Raw genomic sequence first — 22740 nt, forward strand, 5'->3', positions numbered from 1 at the left:
TGAAAAGACAAACGTAAATAATGAAATGGAGAGACTTCCCCTCGTTGTTTTTCCGTCTATCCTCTCTTTATCCAAGAATATTATTTTTTTATTTAAATAGCAAATTATACAGTTATGGGACAAACCAGCGGGGTGAAAAATAACAGGAAAGAAAACATGTACAAACATCCTTAAAAACATCTTGCACTTGCACAACATGATATAACAATACGGAAGAAAACAAGGAAGACCACTTAACTAGTCTGAAACAGTTGAGCTTCCATTTGATAGAAAACCCCCAAGTTCCCAGGACTAACTGATTGCCTGTCTGCCGTTTGATGACGAACAACGGAGGCTCTAGCGTCACGTTCTGGGAAACTATTTGCAATTAGAGCCTCACAGGATGTTAAATGTAAGAGCTGGAACCTTTTTTTTTTTTTCCAGACTCCGACTGTCTCGCCATCAGTGTGTTGATTGGGAAACGGCGTCGCGGCTCTCATGTGACCCTCCTCCTCACTGAAGCTCACTGCCTCCGAGTGTCAATGTTCTAGTCTTTGGCTGTGACTTTTGAAGGAAGAAACTGTAACAGCAAGCGGGGTCCACCGCGTCTATAAAAAGGAAGATGGCAGCGTGCCAGTGCAAACGGTGTCAAAGCCCTTTGTGAATGTATTCAGTGTCACACAAGTGAACAAGGCAAGGAGAGCCCGACACCAACAATACGTCTTGAGCTTTAAAAGTAGAAAATCTGTATAAATAGTTATTACACAACCGTTAAAAAATATATTAAAATATTCTGTGAACAAACAAGAATCTCAGAAGACGAGTGTTTCTGTGGGGTGAAGTTAAAGGGCTGTGGGGGGAGGCCTTGTGAATATTTGGGACTTTTTGCAGTGCTACTGGGTATGGATGCTCTGTGGTGACCTCAGGGTCTGACAATTATATTTGCGGGGGGTTTCACTCTGAAGAGAAGAGTGCGAGGGGTCAATCTCACTGGAAACAAACCGATTCAACCTCCACAAGTACATCCACACACACATAAGTGCAAGAGAGTGCCAGTAGAACAGCTTTTGGAGCAGTGCTTCCCAAAGGCCTCTTTTTTTCTTTTTGGTCATTTGGTTCTTCACCGTGTTCCTGGGTCACATCTACATTCCAAGGTGCTATCGTCTCCCCGTTCATCCGCAGCCTGGATCGGACTGTCCTTTCCCCTCTTCCGCTCACGTGAGGACGGCCGGGTCCACCGTCCAAGGGTGCATGTCAACAGTGTCAAGTCCCTCCTCTTTTGCCTTTGGAAACACAAATTGGCTTCGCCCGGAGTAGGGAGGGCAGCCGATCAGCTGCCATCCGGCCGACAAGCCTGTGTGCCCGAAAGGAGGAGTTGCACTTTGCCCCGCAAGAAAATGATATAGTTTTGTAGCACATCCGCTGCCGAGGACACCGTCCATGTATCCTTGAGCTCGGCTGTACTTGCTGGTGTGGTATATTCCTAAAAGGGAAGACAAAGAAGCATGTTGGTCTTGTATTCATTTGAAAAACCTTTTTATTCTGAGGGTTTCCTCCACTTTATGATGAAATCTCAAAACCTTTCTTCATCAAGTGACATCTAATCTAATCTAGAAAACACCTATAACACCCTGACATTGATCATCTTGTTAGTGACACAATAAGTAGCCCTGCCAGGTTTGTTTCATTTTATTCAACATTCCTCTTAGTTTTCCCTGATGTGCCCGTTACCAGCTTGAAAATAACTTTCTTAAAAAATTATTTCCAAGAACCCTGAGCCTGGACACAGACGGCTCATTGATATTTAATTTGTCTGTTCACAAGGCCTCGGCCTGGACTAGCACATCATTTCAAAGGCTGTGTTGTCATAACTGCAGCAAACTAAGAAGCTCGCGCAGCAGCTCCAGTGCCCACAGCCTCGTCCTGAAAGGCTGTGAGAATGTCCCATGACACCCCTCAGTTTCCCTATCACCAGAGATACCACTATTATTTCAGTTCAAGAAACTCAACTGGAGTTCAAGTATGACTCCTGTGTCTTAAATAGAACGGGGAAAAAATATTCAGAGCTTTATATTCGGAAGCAACCAAACGAAAAATCTGTATTTCCTTCACCAAACTTCCTGTGCACAAATCCATCCGCTTGCATCATTCACGAGCTAAACAAGATTTTATTTAAGCTGAGAGAGATGAAGCACCTGACTGAAAAGAGTATACATATCTCAAGAGAAGCACGAGTCATATATATACGTGCAGTGGTTAGCATTGTTGCCACTGAAGGTTCCCGGTTTGAATCCCGTTTTGGCCGGGTTCTTTCTTCAGCTTCTCCTGTTCCTCCCAGGGTCCAAAGACATGTATGAGTGGGGTTAGGTCAGATACCCACTAATGTCTGTGAAAGGCTCATATCGGCCAGTCTAATCTAAAGAATTGGAAAGAGCGTGAGCTTGACAAACTTCCCTCTCTCAAAGTGATTTCAATTTTTTTTTCACTATTCCTTCAAAACAAAGTGCATTTTAGAGCCAGCGTATTAAATTGATACTGTTTGGCTCTTTTCACACTTTGGGGCTGACGGTGCTGGACTCACCTGGATGTTGTGACGGCGCAGCAGATTTTTGATGCTGAGCAGGTTGCTGAGGGAGTTGTCTATGTGGCCGTGCAGCGCCGTGTTGGTGACAGAGGTTCTTAGGAAGCTGAAGGCCTGTTGTAGAAGCCACAGGCCGGACTGCACCTCCTCGATTTGCTCCAGTGCCTTGTCGAAAAAATGAATACAGGACAACAGTTGAAAAGTCTCATCGTGGGAGAGAGGGGGAGCAAGATGATAAGACAGATGTGGCCCTCTTGGCAAGGTGTTAGCTGGATGTGATGCTAAAGCGGCTCAGGTGGCAAGATGATAAATATGGACCAAATAGGACCAAACAAATTTTGGCCACTTTGGCACTTGACATGTGGTACTGCAACGGCTTACTTGTGGTCAAGATCTGGCAAACAGTTTAATCGGCTCTCCCACAGAGTTGTGAAGAACTAACCCCCCCAAAAAACACCAAATCTCGCAGAAACTTGCAAATAGCAAATCTATATCTGTTGTACTGTTTACTTACACTTTTCTTCTCCCAGTCATCGAAGTTGACTTTGGTTTGGGGAACCGTGACATCGGTGGACAGGCCACAACCTTCTCTACATGACCTCTAAAAAGAAACAAGACAGGTATAACATTGATGAAAGCGTCCAGTGTGGGTAACTCAAGGGACTTTCAGTGCAGGCATACGTTTTCCTCTCACCATGGCAGCATGTGCGTCCTGCGCCTCCGTAATGAAAGGGTTCAGGACCCTCCCGTCACAGATGGGTCTCAGAGGGGACGGTCGGCCTGGCCGGGTCAACTCCAGCACCACCAAGAGCAAGGCAAGCAGTCCTGCACATCCCAGACACATAGATGCAGTGGTTTAAGGTCAAAGTCGAAAATGAGGGCAAACGAGCTCAGTAAGCAGCGGCTGAGAGGACAACATGTGAGACAACAACAGACTGACATTCCCAATCGGACATGAGGAAGCAAGACCCAAGTTCCTGCTCTGAACATGCAATGTCCTAATTTAAACTTCTGTCTCCTTTGTCCATTTAGTGCCATCAGTAGCGTCACATTTATTTTTGTATATCCAATTTCACGCATTCAGCTCTTACTTAATAACGCTATAATTGTTTACATTTGAAATGCCCGTAAGCCTCATGACCTTAAGAACAACCGATTCTCTCATCTCATGTATGGAATTCCTTCTGGTGATGCTTCCTTTGGTCTTAAGCACAGTCTGCCAAGAACTTAACTCGTCTTCTGTCTTCGAATGCATTTGTCGATGAATACTTAATTCCCCGAAATGCTTCCCTATACTGTTTACAACCAGTTTGTACAATAACGTTAAATTTATTATGAGAGCAAAAGCTGATTATTGATCTTCTTAACAAAGCTACATTTCATTGAATTTATAACAATATTAATGCCGAACCTCCAGACTGACAGATGGCATTTAAGGCTGTGTGATGTAGTAGCATGATTCAGCAGTATCTGATTCAATTTCTCTCAACCACGCAGCCACACACATGACATGGCCAGAATTAGCGTATCTGTGTGCGACCATGATTTACATTCCGGCTTTTCCATAACTGAAGGGTGAGTTGGCTGATTTGGAAATCTTGATGTTAAAAGTTAGCACACCCTGAACTCCGGGGTATTCTTGAGAATCAGAGTGGCTCTACTGTTCACGTGATGTCATGTGGGCATCTGGCCTTGTTCCTCCGTGCCACAAGCTGAATGCAGCCTTTCACAGCCGCCTGGATGTGTGACGCAAAAGGACGAAGGAAAATACAGACGGCATTCCGAGGCAGACCGGTCAGACCAAGGCTAGATTAAACCCAGAGACTCCCAGTAACTAGCACAAATCGAGCGCAAATAAAACACAACCAAAACCCTAATATAATATAGGAATTATATCACAGGTTTGATAAGAAGAGATTCTTTCAAGAATTATAACACCGCTACTAGTAGTACATTACAAGTGATGCTTTAAGAGGTCAACAGTTGAATCGATTTAAACTCCAAGTCCCCTCTTCTGCAATATAGAGCTGTAAACACGGCAGGTAATGAATACTGAATGGGACTAATAACAACGCCTTTCACACAGAGACTCCTCTGCACTGCACTGCGCCTGCTTCCATCCTGATGACTGTTAAGTGGCTGCCACACTTAAGTTTGTCACCGGTAAACATTTACTGGCCGACTTCAGCGCGTGTCCACGGCAGAGCAAATCACAAACTCCCTTTCAGACCTCCTATGACACCGTAAGTTTACGCAAAGCCTCGGAGGTCTGTCCTCATTATCGCTCAAGAGCAGGGCAAAACTGTGGTCTTGTGTACGCTCGTCAACCTCGCTCACTTAAATCGACTCCCTGACATAGGTTAAATGTCCATGGAGGCTTCACAGGCAGAGTGACCCTTGCGCAGACGGAACCTAATGACATTTGTCACTTTGCTCAATGAGCGTGTGACTCAGCTTGAGGATTATCAGTGACCTTTTCACCTCCGCCATTGCCTACGTGAGAATGCATCTATCTAAACTGCGTGTGCACACACACACACAAAAACACACTTTACCCCCCCCCCCCCCCATCCCTCTCTACATTCTCACCCCATGGTGGTGGAATTTGCAGTCCAGGACTGTGGCCAAACTGAAAAGTTAACAGCTTTATCTGCTAACCTTAGCTGCCGCAACCATGTTGCCATTGGAAGCAGTCGCTCCCAAGGGCTAGTGCTTCAAATGTTGGCAAGCGCGAATCCAGACATGTGACGGATGCTTTGGAAAGGTGAGCGGATGCTAACGTGAGAGGATGCCTTTTGACATGTGCCATTTTTAACGGACACGTGTCCAGCAGGTGCAACGGTAGAAGAATCTAGCTGGTGTGGTTCCATAGTGGCTCAATGGCACAAGGGGCTGATGAGGTGACAGCTGAGTTCTTGAGCAGGTCTTCCCCATGACAAAGTACAAGGCTGGAAATAAGCAGCTCTCAGATGACACCGGTGGGACATAATTTCCCTCATCACCTCTGCCGGAATCCCTTATAGCCGTCAGCCTTCAATAACCTTGTCCACTTTTTCAGCTGACACGAGTATGTGACGGCCGTGCCAAAAACTGCACATTCAGCATTCGCCTTCCTGCCTTGCCGCTCTGCTGTGTCATGCTACAGGAGAACGACTAGAGACCTAGTTTCCCAGGGAGCGAGACAGTAAAACAAACTCATCAATTCTCAGGGACCATTTTATCTTCAGCGGTTTACAGGAAATACTACATCTGAGTGTGTGTGTGTGTGTGTGTGTGTGTGTGTGTGTGTGTGTGTGTGTGTGTGTGTGTGAGGGAATTACCGCTCTGCTGTGTCATGCTACAGGAGAACGGCCAGAGACCTAGTTTCCCAGGGAGCGAGACAGTAAAACAAACTCATCAATTCTCAGGGACCATTTTATCTTCAGTGGTTTACAGGAAATACTACATCTGAGTGTGTGTGTGTTTGTGTGTGTGTGTGTCTGTGTGAGGGAATATCCCCTGCAACTCCAAAAGATTTAGTGCCTTGCTCTGCACAACATGGCACCTTGCATCAATCTCTGTAGCAGCTTTAAAATAAGTATTTTTGAGACTGAAGTTCATCCATGACTAAATTGGTTCAAAGTCTTCATTTATAGGGACTTGAATGATTAATGCATACAGAGGAGATTACAGATTAGCAGTGTAACCCTCTGTACAGCAGTTTTCTAGGAACCAGCGTTACGCACACTATTTCCATTATCTGTGTGAAACAAACACAACGCGGTGGTGCGCAGAGAACAGCTCTCACAACAAGAGGAGCGTGGAGTCTGGCAAACAAACCAGGGGACCACAATCCCAAGGAGCTCCAGAGACGCCTCCAGGGAGGTCGAGATCGGGTGCTCACCCGCACACATACGAACATACTGACAATCCACCTAAACATCCTCTGAAACGCTGAACACCCAGACGGACGCAGCCACACAACTTTACGCACGACACTGGATGATGTGACGAGCGCTCTTACCTCGAGCCGTGTTCTGCAACATCTACAAACAGCTTGCGCATCTTTTAGACACATCGTGAGAGAATTAAACGCAAAGCGGTCGAACCCGGAGAGTCCAGCGTGCGAAGCCAAGTGCGCGGGACCCGGCGCCGCAGTCCGACCGGCGTGGAGGTCCGCGTCAGTGGGAGCAGTCACCCACCAGACTGTGCATCCCTCCTGCGCTTTTGGCAAAAGCCTTTTATTTAACCTCCCCTCAGGATAGAGCGATAACGTGATGGTAGCTCGCCAAGGAAGAGGGCGCACCGCAGGGAGAGATTAAACATCAACCCACGCGTGCAGTCGACCTTTTGCCCAGAGCCTGAAAATATTGAATCTGAAAAAAAAAAGTCATGAAGGCATGTCCATAACTCACTGGGAAACTCCATAGCGTCTCCGCATAGCCCGTCACAGGCTCCTCGTGGTTTGGCCCATAGGTCCGTCTATTGCCCGTTAATTGGAAACGAAGCTCTTTTGTGGATCTCTTGCACTTATCCGGTAGGTGTTTCTAAATGCTGATCCCGTTTGATTTCTTCATTTGATGACTTTGAAAATAATGTCGCATTGTTTCTGTGATGACAATCTAAACTACCTCCCCCCCCTTAAGGCAAACAAAAAGTTTTCTTTCATTGTTATCCAAATAATAGGCCATCCCTGTTTACAAAACATTTGGCCTAAAAAGTAAATAATGTCTGGAAAAAGGAGACTTCCCTTCCATTGTTCGGATGCTTTCCAGAGACAGTCATTACGGTGGTATATTTAAAAAAAGGAAAACAACTGAATATGATCAAATGACTAATTTAGTCTTGATTGTCAAAATCACCATTTCTATTCAGCACTGTGACTGGAATATGTCACGTGCTGCGTTCAGGGAGTTCAGTAGTCAGGCATTTTCTATGAGCTGAGATTTCTTTATTTACAGATGCTGTGCAGATCATTGTGGATGTTAAGTTGTAGTCTTGAACTGATGACGTGCCACCTTGCCAATCCGGACACTACAGTATACCACAGGATTAAAGATCCCCTCCACCCCTTTTCACAAGGTGACACACAACCTCAAACAGGATGGGCAGCTGTGTCAAGGTCAATAAGGCACTGCAAGGGCAAGAGGGTACATTTTTTTTTGTTAAACGTCAAAAATAACGACAAAATTAGGATAAGGAAATCTGAGTGCCACTCAACTAGTTTTAAGAATGAACAACAATATCAAATTTTCTTTGTATTGCCGAAATTACACAACAATATTCACAACATTTATGAGGAAATGTGGCCAGGCAAAGTGTATATCTGAAATAATGTAGTTGTAATCGTAATCCACAATCCACGATGTGGCCGCATCTCCAATAAAATAGATCTCAGGTGGTTTATGGCAGCAGATAAACAAACATAGTAGTTCCACAAGAGAAAAGAGGCATGCCAGAGGAGAAGTGCATTCCTAAAGGCATCGTCCACCATGCTGGACCACAGTGTTGCTATTAACTGTTGACAGTGGGATGAGAAGATGTTGGTGACATCATGTGCAACATTAATAATCGTTCATTCTGTCATCAGGAGGCCTCCTGTATGTGCGAGGCTCTGATTATGCTACTTGGAATTCCGGAAGTAAATTTCCCATTCATTTGCTCCACTGACATTCCAGAAAATCCAGATGAAAATAGTTTTAAGCCCTGGAACCAGGCCAACCAGCTACGAGATGACTTGAGACCATAAACCATTTGATTGCAGAAACATTGCACGTTCAGCATCAAACTTAATTTACTCAACAACGATATCACAACACCACCTCCACCCACATGATCCCACGTGATCCCACATTCTGCGGCACAGAAAACATACAGCACCTTCAAAGTAGTTTCTTTTCCCCTTTTAATCCATCACCTGTCTTTATACTTCTCATATAAATGTGCTTCTTCTGTACTCTGCGCTGTGTCCTTTCTTTTTTCTAGATGGAGGCTGATGGAGATGGAGGAGATGTGTTCCCATCCTGACCTTTGATGCCAGCACGAAGGCAATGTATTGAAATTTCCTGGAAGTCTAGGCGTGTGTGTCATGGTGGGGGTAGGGGCATATGGGGATGGGAGGGGGTCTTCCAGGAGCTACAGGAGGCTTTTCCAATCGGACAGGAAGTACAAATATGTTTGCATATGCATTATCAGGGGCCTACATGGTAAACACTCCTATGACACACATATTTGGAAATGCTGATAAAAGCTTACACATTACCACTCTTACTAAGTAATACGCCTGCGTGAAGTGCACGTGCAGGGCGCATGTACACATGCATGTGCTTAAACAAGTGCACACACGAACCAAAGGAGATCATTGAAAACATCTGAAATGCTGACATTAACATTATAGTGTGACTAATGTCCTATATATATAATATTACCTTTTAACTAAAGGAGTCTCTTATGGATGTGAAAAATGTGATACTATAAGTCAAGGACTAATGAGCTTTTAAAAGGCACTGTCATATTCTTCTTGTAAGTAAGGGTCATTTGTTATACTTTCTTTTTCAAGTCTTCATATCTATTCTTCTTCTGATATGAGTCAGCTTTAACACCATATTGTTACCGCTGTTCTATGCGTAGGACAATGTTGACAGATTGTTGCACTGTTGGCTCAAAGGGCTGTTTGCTTATGTCTGAGCCAACATGAGCGAGAGAGAGACAGGAGAGAGGGAGACAAGGTACGTGCTGCGAGCCATGCTCCGTGACCAGGGCAGGGGTTTGGGGGAGGTCAGGGATGTGTGGGGAGTGCGGGGGCAGGGGAGTCCAGTCTCAGTGACTCCTTGGTTGGACTGGGACACAGTTATTGAGGTGATTTAAAAGCGGACGGGTGATGTAAAGTCGGGGATGAACCCAAATGCTCTCTGTGTGTACCGCACTAGTACAAAACCCCAAAACCCACGGGTGATGCAGAGAACCTACTGAGGAAGAGGCTTTAATTTACTATAGAAGGCAGCGAAAGTGCCCTGCTGTTTACACCAGAGTGTGTGTTCTCCTGTGTGTGCTTTCCTTTCTCTCAAGGATTTGGGCCGGCTGCCAGCGCGGTCTACCTCTCTGGCGCGACCATAGACTGTATATAAAAAGGGCGCGACACGAGACAGGAAGCTGACATAAAAGAATGAGGGACCGACTGTAAGAGACACAGGAGCCGACGCAGGAGCCAAGACAGTAGCCACTGACGACGTCGGAAGTGTTTGTTTCAGCCTGCAGGCATCCACGGTGACGAGAGTCTTATCACTCTGTTGAACTTACGGTGATCCCATAGTGATGGCCACGAGTGCGGAGAGCATTCCAGGACAGTGGAGTTGATAGTTGAATTGTGTAACTGTAAAGAACACTCCTCTTATAGGCCAATGTAAGGACATACAGTTTCAACTTTTCTGGCTACAATTGGATTAACACGACTTAAGGAAGAGTTTATCCCAGTGTTTAAACTGGGCTTGACCCGTCGTGAGTTAGTCTCAGCCGTCAAACATGACATTACACCTCGTTCTTTATTGCATCAATAACTTATTAGGAAACTTAGCACTTAAACAAACATCAGATCAGTGTGATAAGAGCTGCCTAAAATGAAACAGTCTATGGTTTTGCCACAATACGCCCATGCAAACAATGAAAATGCCAACACATTGGTTTTGAGTGGATATATTAGCCACCATAGTAATGATATTAGCTTAGTATTACCATGATGGCAATAATTAGTATAAGTACACAAAGGGTCATGGGTATGTTGTTCATTTTGCAGGCAAAAACTATAGAACCTGTGGCGCAGGAGGAAATGTTAAGGGATGACAAATCCACCCAAATAGGATTTTCACTCACGACCCTATATGTTAACCTGCAGGCAGTACCAGAGTCAAAGTCAAGGCAATCTCTGAATTCACTTCATAACAAGGTCTAAGGCCAAAACGTCATATGGAACATCATATTAGGAATCATTTCCTGGGCACGAATGATAGCTGCAATCCACGCAATAGTCAACACATACACATTTTAGAAGACAACAGAGGCGACCTCCTCTACTGGTGATGAGAAAGGAGCAAATGGCCTTTTGGTTAGTGGGTTTACCTACATTTTAGACTCTGCGTACACCCGCTCATTCTGGTGAAAAAGAGGTATAACTGACATCGACACCAATAGAGCCACAGCAGGAGAGGCACAAAACGTATAAAATCATTTCCCCGCTCAGTAGGTGTCTTACACTGTCTTGCAAGACCTACAAGTAATCTCTTTTTATCGAGGGTACAACCCTTACACACATTTCTGGCTCATTTACAAGGCATTGCTGTTGAAAAGGACCGAATCATACCTGCCTTAAAAACGGACATTTAGCCCTCTACACATTATCTTTACCCAGCTATATGTTCCACCCTTTTTCCCTCTTTGCCACCCAACTAGGGCGGCTGTGGCTCAGGGGTTAGAGTGGTTGTCCTCTAAGCAGAAAGTTGGCAATGCAATCCCAGTCTTCCCATTTCTGCTTGCCCAAGTGTCCTTGGGCAAGATACAGAAACACCCAAATTGTCCCTTCACATAGAGAAAAGTGCTGTGGTGAATGGAAGACTGTACTGTAAAGAGTGTTGAGTGGTCATAAGGACGAGAAAAGCTCTAAATGAATACAGACCATTTACTTATGTCTTCTCTCTTCATGTGATTCTCTTCAGTTCTTTTTCCTGTGGCCAAGCTGCCTTGTGTGGTTATATTTTCCTGCCTTGTCTCACACCTTCTGTCATCACTTGTCATTTCCACTTGACCCCCACCTCTCACTCACTCACTCACACACACACAAACACACACTGCAGGTTTTATAATCCAACTCAGCCTTTCAACTCCATTTGTATTCCAGCAGAAATGTTAAATTGACAGCCTCTCTCCTCAAATGTGCAAGCGTTAACTTTCTAAGTTCTAAATTGGGTTATTTACACTTTCATGTTCCAGTAAAACAAATACAGAAGCCCACTGGACCACATGTCGCCTGCCAGACAGTTTGATCTGGCCCCAAATCTGAGAAATACAAAATCAATAAAACTCCTAACAGAAATAAAATAAAATAGTAAAACAGTCCCTTCAGCATATATAGCAGTGATTTGAAAAAGGCAAATCTTAATTTCCAATGCAGTTGAAAATATGCAGCTAAACTGAATCAGTAGCAGATCAGTGATCATTGTGAAAACACAAGATGTCCATGAAACAGACATGTCCAATCCGGCCCAACTTGCCTTTTGGGTGCGACTAACACAAAGGACCCCTCTGCAGTCTCTCTCTGCATGTCCTGAGAATTGAAGTGACCCTTGAAGGAAAAAAGGTTCACCACCCCTGTTCCAACGTGACCTCAGCGTGTGGACTACCCCCTGTGTCTTGTTTTGCATCCAACGAAAACTCCTGTCACTTTCTTATCTAATCCACCTTGGGGATTTTTTTGTCTCCTTCACAGCATAATCTTCTCACAACTTCCTGGCTGCGCTGAAAAAGCACATACACTACACTGGGTATGTTATCAACAAAACCGTTTGGGACTCCTGCCCAGAATGGGGGGGGGGGGGGGGGGGGGGGAGAACACACAAACACACTACCTTTAAAATAAGACAGGCCAAGTTAGTCATTAGAATCACACAAGGCAACGTGGGAATGGGTCCTAACCTTTCTGAGAACCACCATCAGAATATCAGAACCGCATTATAAGATGGCATAACCAGGTGGACCGACAATACATGAGTGGGGGACTCCCATGTTGCAACAATTGCAGTGTCTTGTACATTGACTGTACTTAAATGGACGGCATCTCTACTTCCTCCCACTATCCAGAAACGAAGTCAGGCTTCACTTCACTTCACCTTATTTGGTTTTTGTCTCGGTTATGGAGGGACGTATATATATTTACTGCACAGTAGTAGTAGGTTTATGGCGAGGTGGATTTGCAACTGTGGGACTTTGACATCGGAGAAAGGGGTTCACATCCTCAGTGTAGCATGCTGTTGGATTTAGACAACAAAACTAATTTGGTAAAAGCTATAGGCAAATATCCTGCTACTGTTAAATGATCATAAACACTGGTCTCATGCTTCAAGTCACATTTGACTGATTATGGTTTTCCCCAAAGCATATCCATGAAAATATTAAATCACATTTGCGCCACTATGTGCAAATATTCTATCACAGAGAGGATATTGTAGGGGGAAATGATTTAAATAGGTTTTCGATGGTACAGAGATTTATTCAACATTTTGGCATGAACCAGCTATGATGAACTGTGTTAAAAATTACATAAATAAATAAACATGATCCAGATGATATCCTATTGGCAGCGGAGGGGTTGAGCTCATAAAGATTGCCCACTGGAAGTGGTTACTGATAAATATTTAAAAAAAATAACCTCAATAATCTAAGCAGGCTTTGGTTTTAATTCATCTCTCTGTCTACATTGAAAAGAGACAACTAAGGAAGTCATCATATCACAAATAAACCATTTTCTGATGGGTCATGCATCACACGCTCCAGTGGAATACATTAGCACATTTGATGCAACAGCACAGTAAAAACATTAACCACACTAACACAATGGAGGTTAGGGAAAAGCATGCTTAATGTGATAAGGGTTCTGTGTGTAGAATTATATTGACATCTAGTGGCGAAGATTCATGTTGCAGCTGAATAACCCTGAGCTCACCCTCCCCTTCCAAACATGAGAGAGAACCTGTGGTAGTTGTCATAACAATTCAAAAGGTGTTCAGTTTGTCCAGTTTGGACTACTGTAAAAAAAAAGTAAATATTTTGTATTCAGTTTCTGTCAAAAGATCCCTTTCACCGTGCTTGTGCCACGTCAAATACTTAAGAGTAACTCCGACTTAAATATTAAAACAGAACCATCCGATATCTCTCCATTGCACAGATAGGAATTCTCCTGACAGGTGAAACCACAAAGCCAAACACCAAAGGCCTAAATGTAACTGCTCAGTTTCCACTCTTCCATTCACAAAATTTCTGACCAACAAGTGATGAGGGAAAGGTCAGCATGTTCCAGAACCAGTAAGATCCTCTATGAAATACAACTGCTAATTACACCAATACAGTGGATTGTTCTCAGAGATAAAGATCAAGAATAACTGACATCTTGATGTCATGGAATAAGACACTGCGCCATTAAAATCCACCAGGTTTCCCATTTGGTCTGTCACATTTCCTCTCACGGGACTAGATAAGGGTTTCTACTGCAGACAGTGAAGTGGGGGGTGAGGAGCAAAGTTTGATGCTCAAACACTGAACCCTTAGGACCTTTTTAAGTGTGATTTTTTATTCATCATGTTGACATGTTCCCTTTGTGCCTATTTATTCAATAAATCAGACATTAGGAGTGAAACAAGCCGTCAACCTGATTCTTTCCACCTTTACAGAGCAGTAAACAGATGTTTGTCTGAAAAAAAACACTGATTCAAACAGCTGAGTGTTGAGATGTTGCAAACCTAAGAACTCAGTCCTGTTAACGTGTGAGTGGGGCTTAGCAGCTGCAATCCAAAATTACACAAGACACTTTCACAAAATCGATGAAGTAGAGAATTGACTTTCTTAGTCTATATTTGTGTATAACATTGTGTGATTCCTGCTTGGTCTACATTGATTTCCTCACAAATTAATTCTGAAACACAGGGAACAGAAACACCCTAAGACAGCTGAGGTTTTATCAACTACCATATTTTTCATTTCCTGGAAACTTCTCTTTTTCTTATTCTGGGAAATCACATGATCAAACCAAAAGTGAAAGTGTTTTGAGCAACAGAATAAAAGGAGGGTGTCTGCTAGCACAGGTCTGTATTGGCATATGCAGCAAAGTGTGATGTTATATCTACAGCAACAGGACAACTACGAATCCTGGATGAAAGCCTGTGGCATATCTCTACAAAGGTGAGTTATTTTGTCAGAGAACAACCATTATTATTAGGACAAGCGAAGCATTGTGTCCTGTTACTGCCGATACAAACTTGGCATGTGGCAAATTGAGTCTTCAAGCAGGAAATGTGTATCTGTTTAACAAGTTAAGTGGATGTTATTATCGTCCTACAATATTACACCACCGATTAAAGGGTGTCTCTTTCGAACTGTCGAACTTCAGTACAGTCAACCTTTATTAAGCCCTTGACTAACAAGCTATTCTGAATTCCCATGCTAAGCTCTCAAAACTCAAGCACCTAACTCCTGTGCATGGACAACAAATATCATAGTCGTCCCAGATGTATCATGTTATTCATTTCTGAAGCTCTAATTTTGAAACTTCCAAACTAACTCACGTCTCGTTTTCTCTCATTTTAAATCAGTTGTCTACATTATGTGATGTATTATCTAGTGTAACTGGAATTAACCGCAAAATAAAGGACATTTAACATTTATTCAATTTGTTGACAATTTATTTTGTCCTTCCCAGTTAAAGTGCAATATAATACAGTTAATTATTTACTTTATTATCAATTGGTTAAGCATTAAAGGGACCACACCTAGCATTTTGTTATACAACTCTATGTTGCCTAATGATGAATAAATGAACCTTGTACTATAGAAGTTAATGCACTCTCACAGCGGTGAATTGCACCCATTGGCAGTTTTTGGTTAGCAGCGCCCCCTGGTGTTTGCAGTGTTACCTTTAGATTTCCCTCATGAATGAACCAATGTTGGCAGAACTGGTTCCACGGAACAGGTTCCACTTAAAATGGAGTTGACAGCAAATTGCCCTCGAACTTGAATCCCACATTTCCCTTGGAGATTCAAAGCTTTGTGATAGGGTTTTATTTTGATTCATGTTTTTGTCTTCTCCCTGTTTCTTCATTTTTTTGTTTTGTTTGACTGTTCTTGTGATATATTTGTGTTATTTCGTTTCAACTAGATATCCTAAAGGTTAAGTAATTAAATAACCAGATAAATATTTACATTCAAGGTAGAAAAAAGAACTAAAGAATAATGACTTCCCTTAAGTTCCTTGTGTTTTACTGTTAAAGCTGGACTCTTTACTCAACTTCATTTGCAGGACAGCTCTCGCTATTATTTTACTGTTGTAGATTTGACATTCAAACCATGATTGGCTTATAAAATATGATGCATTGTAATAGATTTTAAGGATAAAACTTTTCAATGAAATTAACTCCAGCTCCAACCAACTATAGCAGTATCACGTCTCTTATACATCACTACTTCAATCAATTCAATCATTTTAATATGTAAAATACTTTAAATATGATAATAGTGTAAATTCATGAAGCAACAGGCCAATGAATTAAGGACTTGAACTTGCAACATAGTATTTTGCTTTGTTGTATTATGAAAAACTGGATTAATTTGTCCATCATGTTTCAGGGCCTCTACCCATCAGGCACTCTGCTCAGAGATTTGCTCTTTGACTTTTCTTGGCCTTTAACTAAACATGCAACTTGTTTCTGATTACTTTAATAGAGAAGCAGATTTAATAATCTGGACCGAGTGAGACACGACTGACACTGGACCCAGAATGGATAGCTCAGGGGAGGAAGAGGTAAACAGCTGCTTTTTATAGTTACAATTTTACCATTAGCGATTGTGAACAGGATTATGAGTCGATTAATTACATTTTAAACTGCTTTTTGTTTTTTTCTCAATTATCAAGGAGTTCTTTGACACCAACGATACGTTCCCTGAGCCTGACAGTGAGGAGACGTATCCCTCAACAACACAGTCTAACTGTAAGTGTGTCAGTCCAGTGAACAGAAGAACATGGTGTGATCTGGAGGTACTGAGAGGTATTTCTTTCTCTTCTCTTATGACAGATGTTTCTCCACCAGAAGAAGAAACACCTCTCAGTTCAGACACGAGGACTGTTTCAGATCCCTGCAGTGACCCACTCAGAGGCAGTGGGACCATGGAGGACTCCAGCACTGTAGATGTTCAGGGCAGGAGTGGAACAGGAAGCCCTTCAATTGGAACATCTGCCAATACACGTAAGTGAAAATTTGATCTCAAAACAAAAAATGCATTCAATGCAATGCTTCACCAATGCATGATGCAGTCTTAAATACTCAATATGTGCAACATTTCTTTTTTTTCATGCTACTCGTTCATGAAATTAATATAACTTTACAGCATGCCAATGTAAATTTAAACTGTAAGACCCACCACCATTTATTTATAATTCTGGTTATATGTGTGATGTATCTATTAATATCAAAACTACAGTAGAGCATATTTAAGGATGTAGCTTTTGATTGATCACAAAGATAAATACAGATCTATGATATTTCTTGAATAATTTTTTTAGATTACCAATTTGACACCAAAGCAAGTCAAATAACAAACAAACAGTACAGGAAACACAAGCCTCCTCTCTTAAAAGGTCCAGTGTTTAAGATTCAGGTGAAAGGGATATATTGGCAGAAATTAATCATCCTTCATGTTTTCAATACTGTGTATAAATTATTGTTTTCTTTACCATAGAAATGGCCATTTATATTTACGGAGGCCACCATGTTTTTACAGTAGCCCAGACAGGACAAACTAAACACCGTTTGAGTTTTTTATAACAACTGAATCTACCACAGGTTCTCTTTTATGTTTGGAAAGTGAGGGTGAGAGGTGTTCAGTTACAGCATGGAACTGCACCATTAGATATCACTAAAGCTTACACGCTGAAACTTTAAGTTAACATGAATGCACCAAAGGTCAACTTCTAACAAAGACGTTGGTTACATATTAACTCCATCCAGTGGCCAGAGAGCCCATCAACAAATCAGGTAGCAGGAGATCCTCTGCTTTGACAAGTTCACAACATCACAGAAATCTCCGGAGCGTTCAGATGAAGGGTGGTGCAGCAGGCAGAGGCAGGATGCAACATAAACTCTGCTGTGGAGATCTATAGTTTTTCTTTACATTACATCAACACCTGCGTCGACTCTCACCACTGAAAGCTCTCTTGACACCTTTTTTGATGTCTTCTATACGTGTAAGGCAAGGCCTTTTCATCAGGAGATATTTTTTTATTCCATTTATGAGTCTGTTGCTCGAGGAGAGTTGGACAGGAAGGGCATCAACCCAGCAGCAGGACCAGTATCTGCTCCTTTATGCGAGGAGGAATTCAATTGGCTTCAGGGTTTCAAGGAGACAGTTGGGCCTTGTCGGGCAAATGCACTCTCTGGAGTGACATTCTAGTTTTGAAATGTTAATTATTCAGACAGCTTTATTAGAGAGTCAAATATGACTTTATTACTCTAGTCTGCAGTTGGAGGAATTCATTTTAAAGTCCACTACTACAATGACAAAGTCGCTACCAAAAAAAGACCAACTGCACCTAAACATTAACAAGCACCAACAAAAACATAACAGAAACAAATAATTCAGCTGCTTTTTATGAGTAGTCAAGTTAGACAGCGTAAAATAAGAGTCATATTTATTTAATGAATGTGAACAGGGATTGTAGATTTGACCATCTTAGAATCTTATTCACACATAAACGCACAGTGAAAAAAAGGAGACGTAGCTACAGGGGACACTAATATGATATGATCAAACAGCAACTAAGATATATGGCCTAAATATATGTTTGTTTCTTTATTAGTTTGCAGGATTACACAAAAAATACTGCATGAATTACAACAAAGCTGAAACTATTGGTAGGATGCTGTGTGGGTCAGAAAAGAACTCATTACATTGGGATGGATATGGATGAGGCGGCGGATGCAGGATTTTAACATTGCGCTATAAGCAGTTTATTTGACTTTTTCACTGGTTTCCCAGGAAATAATCCACGTATCTTGTTGGAAAAGATCAGACAAAAAAGAGAACTGATATCTTTAAGTGTGTGAAATTAATTCTAGCTTGAAATGTAAGAGGATCATTTGGCCTTAGTTGGAGTTTAACCTCTATACTGAAAGACATCAAGTTTGTTTGTCTGTTGGTTTGCACCAATTCACAAACACTACTGATCATATTAGAAGGAGACTTGGTGGAAGAATGGGACATGGAACAGGGAGGAACCCATTCAATTTAAGTGCAGGTATATGGCATCAGGGGAAGGTTTTCACTCTCTCTTTAACATGCTGAGATAGACCTTGGATCTTGGCAGATGTATGCCTAATTAATAATCATTGTTTTCATGCCCACAGAGACACAACTGCAGACCTTGTTGGAGGATCTGGGCTTGAAGCAGCACTACACAGAGAAGCTGACACTGAGCGAAATACTTCAGATTGACCTGAAGGCCATCACTGATGAACCTGTCAAGTCCCACTCAGATCTTCCATGGTATTTCTTAAAGAAACTCATGATGGTTAATGTGACAGCAAGAAATTTACAATCAGAAGGTGAATCATCCAAAGACGAAGCAACAGAAACAACTGAATCTGACTTTGATAATTTGTGCGACATTACAGATTCAGGTGACATGGTAAACCCCCTTGATGTAATCACTGCTCTCTTCCTGTGTTCTGATGGGTTTGTGCAACAGGAAATGGCCCTCAAAATGTCCATGTGTCAGTTCTCTGTGCCTCTCCTGCTTCCAGATTGTGACACAGATCAGTGCAAACTCATGCTTTGGGCCATGAGAGACATTGTTAAAACCTACAGACCTCGGTCACTTTTACAATCCAAGGGTTTTACTGAAGAAAGAATTGTTCTCTCTGAAATTCCAATGATATCATTTGTGAGACTGGGGGAATGTTCCATGTCCAAGTCAGAGATTCTCAATAAGCTTTTGAGCAATTCTGAAGAGTACCATGACTTTTTTGTGCACCATGATATGGAGTGTGGTGACTCCCCAAGAAGAATATCCAATGGACTGACTGAAATAACTTGGTATCTTCCTTCTGGCAAAGAAAACATTGATATTTTCAGTGAGCCATTAGCTGTAGCTAACCTTCGTGGGGACATTGCTTCATTTGAAACTCAGTTTTCTTTCTTGTGTCAGACATCTGCAGCAGTGTTTGTGTTCTTTGACAGTTTGGACCCTGAGTGCAAGCTGCTAACCAACCTCCACCACAAGGCACAGATGTTTTTGGTGGGTAACCAACAAAGCAAATGCTTCAGTATGGATGCTCTCAAAACAGTAGCAACAAAGCTGGGCTTGAGTAAAGACAACATCATTATAAAGACCAAGCACAAAAATTATGCTGACTTTGTCAAAGGTTTGCGGAAAAAAGTCAACGATGTTATTGAGAACACAAAGGAGAAGATGTGTATTGAGAAGATGGCTGACATTGCCCATGAATTGGGAATCTTGGTTGATGAAGACTGTCCAAAGTGTCAGACTGCCAAGGAAAATGCGGATGCCATTACATCAAAAATTCAAAACAACTGTGAATACAAAGCCACTCAGCTTCCCTTGCATGGAGAAATATGGAAGAAGTTGACAATTTTAGAGAAGGAAGAATTTCGACTGAAAAATCTTGGATCTGAAGACATAGAAACGTACAAAGCAGGGCTTCAGGATAAAAAAGAAAAACTTCGGAATAAACAGAGCTCTAAAGACATGTCAGATGCCATGACGTGCTTCATCAGTGCAATATCAAGCCCAGGCATAGAGAGACATTATTTCCTGAAATGGATGCGAATGAACCTTGATAACCTGTCTCGAGAAAAACTGTCTGGTCTCAGGAAGCAGTACAAAGAAAAATGCAAAGATGCAGAGAACAAAGAGGCCATCAAAGACATTGATAAAGAGCTTTCCAACAGCTCACTGGGAACTGAACACTTCTTCCGTGAAATGGGTCAGATTTATGAAGCTTCAGTTTCCCTTCCGGAAAAGCATCCATCACGTGAACAACTACAGGATCTGCCCCAAATCTGTGCAGGATTGTTGCTTGATGGATTTCCCCTGGAGCTTGTAGATGGAGATGCATCCAACATACCTCTCACATGGGTGAATGATGTTCTCTCCCAGCTCAATGTACTGGTGTCTCCAAAGAACAAGATACTGGTCGTCACGGTTCTTGGAGTTCAGAGCACAGGAAAGTCCACTCTTCTTAACACCATGTTTGGAGTGCAGTTTGCAGTCAGCAGTGGCCGATGCACTCGAGGTGCTTTTATGTTGCTCATCAGAATCAATGAAGATGTCAAAAAAGTCCTTGACTGTGACTTCATGGTCATCATTGACACTGAGGGCTTAAGGTCAGCAGAGCTTGCACAACTGGATGATAGCTATGAGCACGACAATGAGCTTGCAACACTTGTTGTGGGGCTGAGTGACATCACCATTATCAATATTGCAATGGAGAATTCCACACAAATGAAGGACATCCTACAAATAGTTGTGCATGCGTTTCTCAGAATGAAAGAGGTGGGCAAAAAGCCTAAATGTCAGTTTGTTCACCAGAATGTGTCAGATGTTTCAGCCAATGAGAACACCCTAAGAGAGAGGAAACTGCTCTTGGATCAGTTAAACGAGATGACACAGGCAGCAGCCAAAATGGAGAAGAAAGAAAAGAACAAGTGCTTCACTGATGTCATGGAGTACAATCCAGAAACTGGGAGCTGGTACATTCCTGGACTCTGGAATGGAAACCCACCAATGGCACCAGTCAATGCAGGGTACAGTGAAGCTGTATATCAGTTCAAGAAAAACATCACACAGATACTAGGAAACTGTGAGTCCTCTGCTAATGACATCTTGAAGTTTAAAGTGTGGATGTCAAGCCTGTGGAAGGCAGTGAAGCATGAAAACTTCATCTTCAGCTTCAGAAACAGTCTAGTGGCTGAAGCATACATGAAGCTATGCACAGAATCTAACAATTGGGAATGGGACTTCAAAGAATCCATATACAAGTGGATAACATATGCAGAAACAACCATCTCAAATTTAGGAACACCTGCTTCCAAATCTGAAATAGTTGACCTGAAAGATCTCATCTTTAGTTTGAAAAGTGAAGTCTCCACAAAGCTGACGAAATTGGAGGAAGACCTTCTTGAAAAACTTAAAAACTATTTCGAGCAAAAAGACGGCCATGTCCATCTCGTAGAAAGATACAAAGAGGATTTTACAAACAGTGCAAAGAGTCTTCGACGAGACATGCAGAACTCTGTGTATAGTCAACTCACAGCAGCGGCTGAAATCAAACAGGGACAGACAGAAGTTCAAAAAATCAAGGGAAATCACACAAAAGAAATTGAAGAAGCAGTGTGTGCACTGATCGATGAATGTCAAAAGAAAAACATGCAGATGGGAGATAAAGAACTGAACCAAGAATTTGATGAGATGTGGAAAGAAATAGTAAAGAAACTGTCTTTTCCCAAACAAAAGCAAAAAAATGTCTTCAACAGTGTCTCCCTCTACTTAAGAATAAATCTCAAAGACAAAGGGAGTCATGCATGTGAATTGCTGAGTCAAAGAAACCTGCAAGAATGTGGCAAAACACCTTTCAAATATAAAGCCAAAGGAAAGATAGAAAAATGTAAAAAGCTTTTTAGAAATGTTCTATACATGCAAGATCCCACAATCAGGCTACAGAATATTGCTTACAGCATCATAGATGAATGCATTCAGTATGTGAAGGAAAAAGTCAAAACAGAACAGCATGAAGCACATGTACCTGGAGCACATGCACCTGAACCAGATGCACCTGAAGCAGATGCACCTGAAGCAGATGCACCTGAAGCAGATGCACCTGAATCACATGCACCTGAAGCACATGCACCTGAAGCAGATGCACCTGAAGCAGATGCACCTGAAGCAGATGCACCTGAAGCAGATGCACCTGAAGCAGATGCACCTGAAGCAGATGCACCTGAACCAGATGCACCTGAACCATATGCACCTGAAGCAGATGCACATGAATCAGATGCACCTGAAGCAGATGCACCTGAAGCAGATGCACCTGAACCAGATGCACCTGAAGCAGATGCACCTGAAGCACATGCACCTGAAGCAGATGCACCTGAACCAGATGCACCTGAACCATATGCACCTGAAGCAGATGCACATGAATCAGATGCACATGAAGCAGATGCACCTGAAGCAGATGCACCTGAAGCAGATGCACCTGAAGCAGATGCACATGAAGCAGATGAACCTGAAGCAGATGCACTTGAAGCAGAGGCACATGAAGCAGATGCACCTGAAGCAGATGCACATGAAGCAGATGCACCTAAAGCAGATGCACATGAAGCGGATACAAATGAAGCAGATGAACCTGAAGCAGATGCACTTGAAGCAGAGG

The 22740-nt window shown here is 42.5% G+C and overlaps 2 protein-coding genes and 1 long non-coding RNA gene across 6 annotated transcripts in view; 2 read left to right on the forward strand and 1 right to left on the reverse strand.

Moving 5' to 3' along the window:
- Positions 1–43: 43 nt before the first annotated feature.
- epoa (erythropoietin a) lies at positions 44–7165 on the reverse strand. 2 transcript variants are annotated; one of them, XM_053415630.1, is made up of 5 exons: positions 6955–7165; positions 3255–3385; positions 3075–3161; positions 2561–2725; positions 44–1462 (listed from the first exon to the last, which is right to left on the reverse strand). In XM_053415630.1, exons 1-5 carry the CDS (start codon positions 6965–6967, stop codon positions 1310–1312), a joined length of 549 nt encoding a protein of 182 aa, XP_053271605.1. In that variant the 5' UTR covers positions 6968–7165; the 3' UTR covers positions 44–1309. The 2 variants fall into 2 exon arrangements, with proteins under 2 accessions (XP_053271605.1, XP_053271604.1); XM_053415629.1 differs by lacking the exon at positions 6955–7165 and adding an exon at positions 6564–6731.
- On the forward strand, positions 6887–9310 carry LOC128429815 (uncharacterized). 2 transcript variants are annotated; one of them, XR_008333909.1, is made up of 3 exons: positions 6887–7076; positions 7501–7689; positions 8525–9310. It is a non-coding gene; the product is annotated as an uncharacterized LOC128429815 (long non-coding RNA). The 2 variants fall into 2 exon arrangements; XR_008333908.1 differs by having other exon boundaries at positions 6895–7076; positions 7501–7621.
- Positions 9311–14210: 4900 nt separating this feature from the next.
- The window catches only part of LOC128429816 (interferon-induced very large GTPase 1), a 37810-nt gene continuing 29280 nt past the window's right edge, over positions 14211–22740 (forward strand). The window contains exons 1-4 of one of the 2 annotated variants that reach the window (XM_053415633.1): positions 14293–14482; positions 16019–16097; positions 16209–16284; positions 16369–16539. In XM_053415633.1, the coding sequence (XP_053271608.1) occupies positions 16074–16097; positions 16209–16284; positions 16369–16539 (271 nt within the window). In that variant the 5' untranslated portion in view covers positions 14293–14482; positions 16019–16073. Of the gene's footprint in view, positions 14483–16018; positions 16098–16208; positions 16285–16368; positions 16540–22740 lie in introns of both variants that reach the window. The other variant, XM_053415635.1, reaches the window with a different exon arrangement.

The sequence above is a fragment of the Pleuronectes platessa genome, chromosome 23 (assembly GCF_947347685.1).
Source record: "Pleuronectes platessa chromosome 23, fPlePla1.1, whole genome shotgun sequence".
In the NCBI taxonomy this organism is placed as follows: domain Eukaryota; kingdom Metazoa; phylum Chordata; class Actinopteri; order Pleuronectiformes; family Pleuronectidae; genus Pleuronectes; species Pleuronectes platessa.

Coding starts and splice junctions, on each gene's coding strand:
- epoa (XM_053415629.1), bottom strand. CDS start 6,585: ATGTTGCAGAACACGGCTCGAG. Junction 3,162..3,254: donor AGGACGCACATGCTGCCATG/GTGAGAGGAAAA, acceptor GTTTCTTTTTAG/AGGTCATGTAGAGAAGGTTG. Junction 2,726..3,074: donor ATGACTGGGAGAAGAAAAGT/GTAAGTAAACAG, acceptor TTTTTCGACAAG/GCACTGGAGCAAATCGAGGA.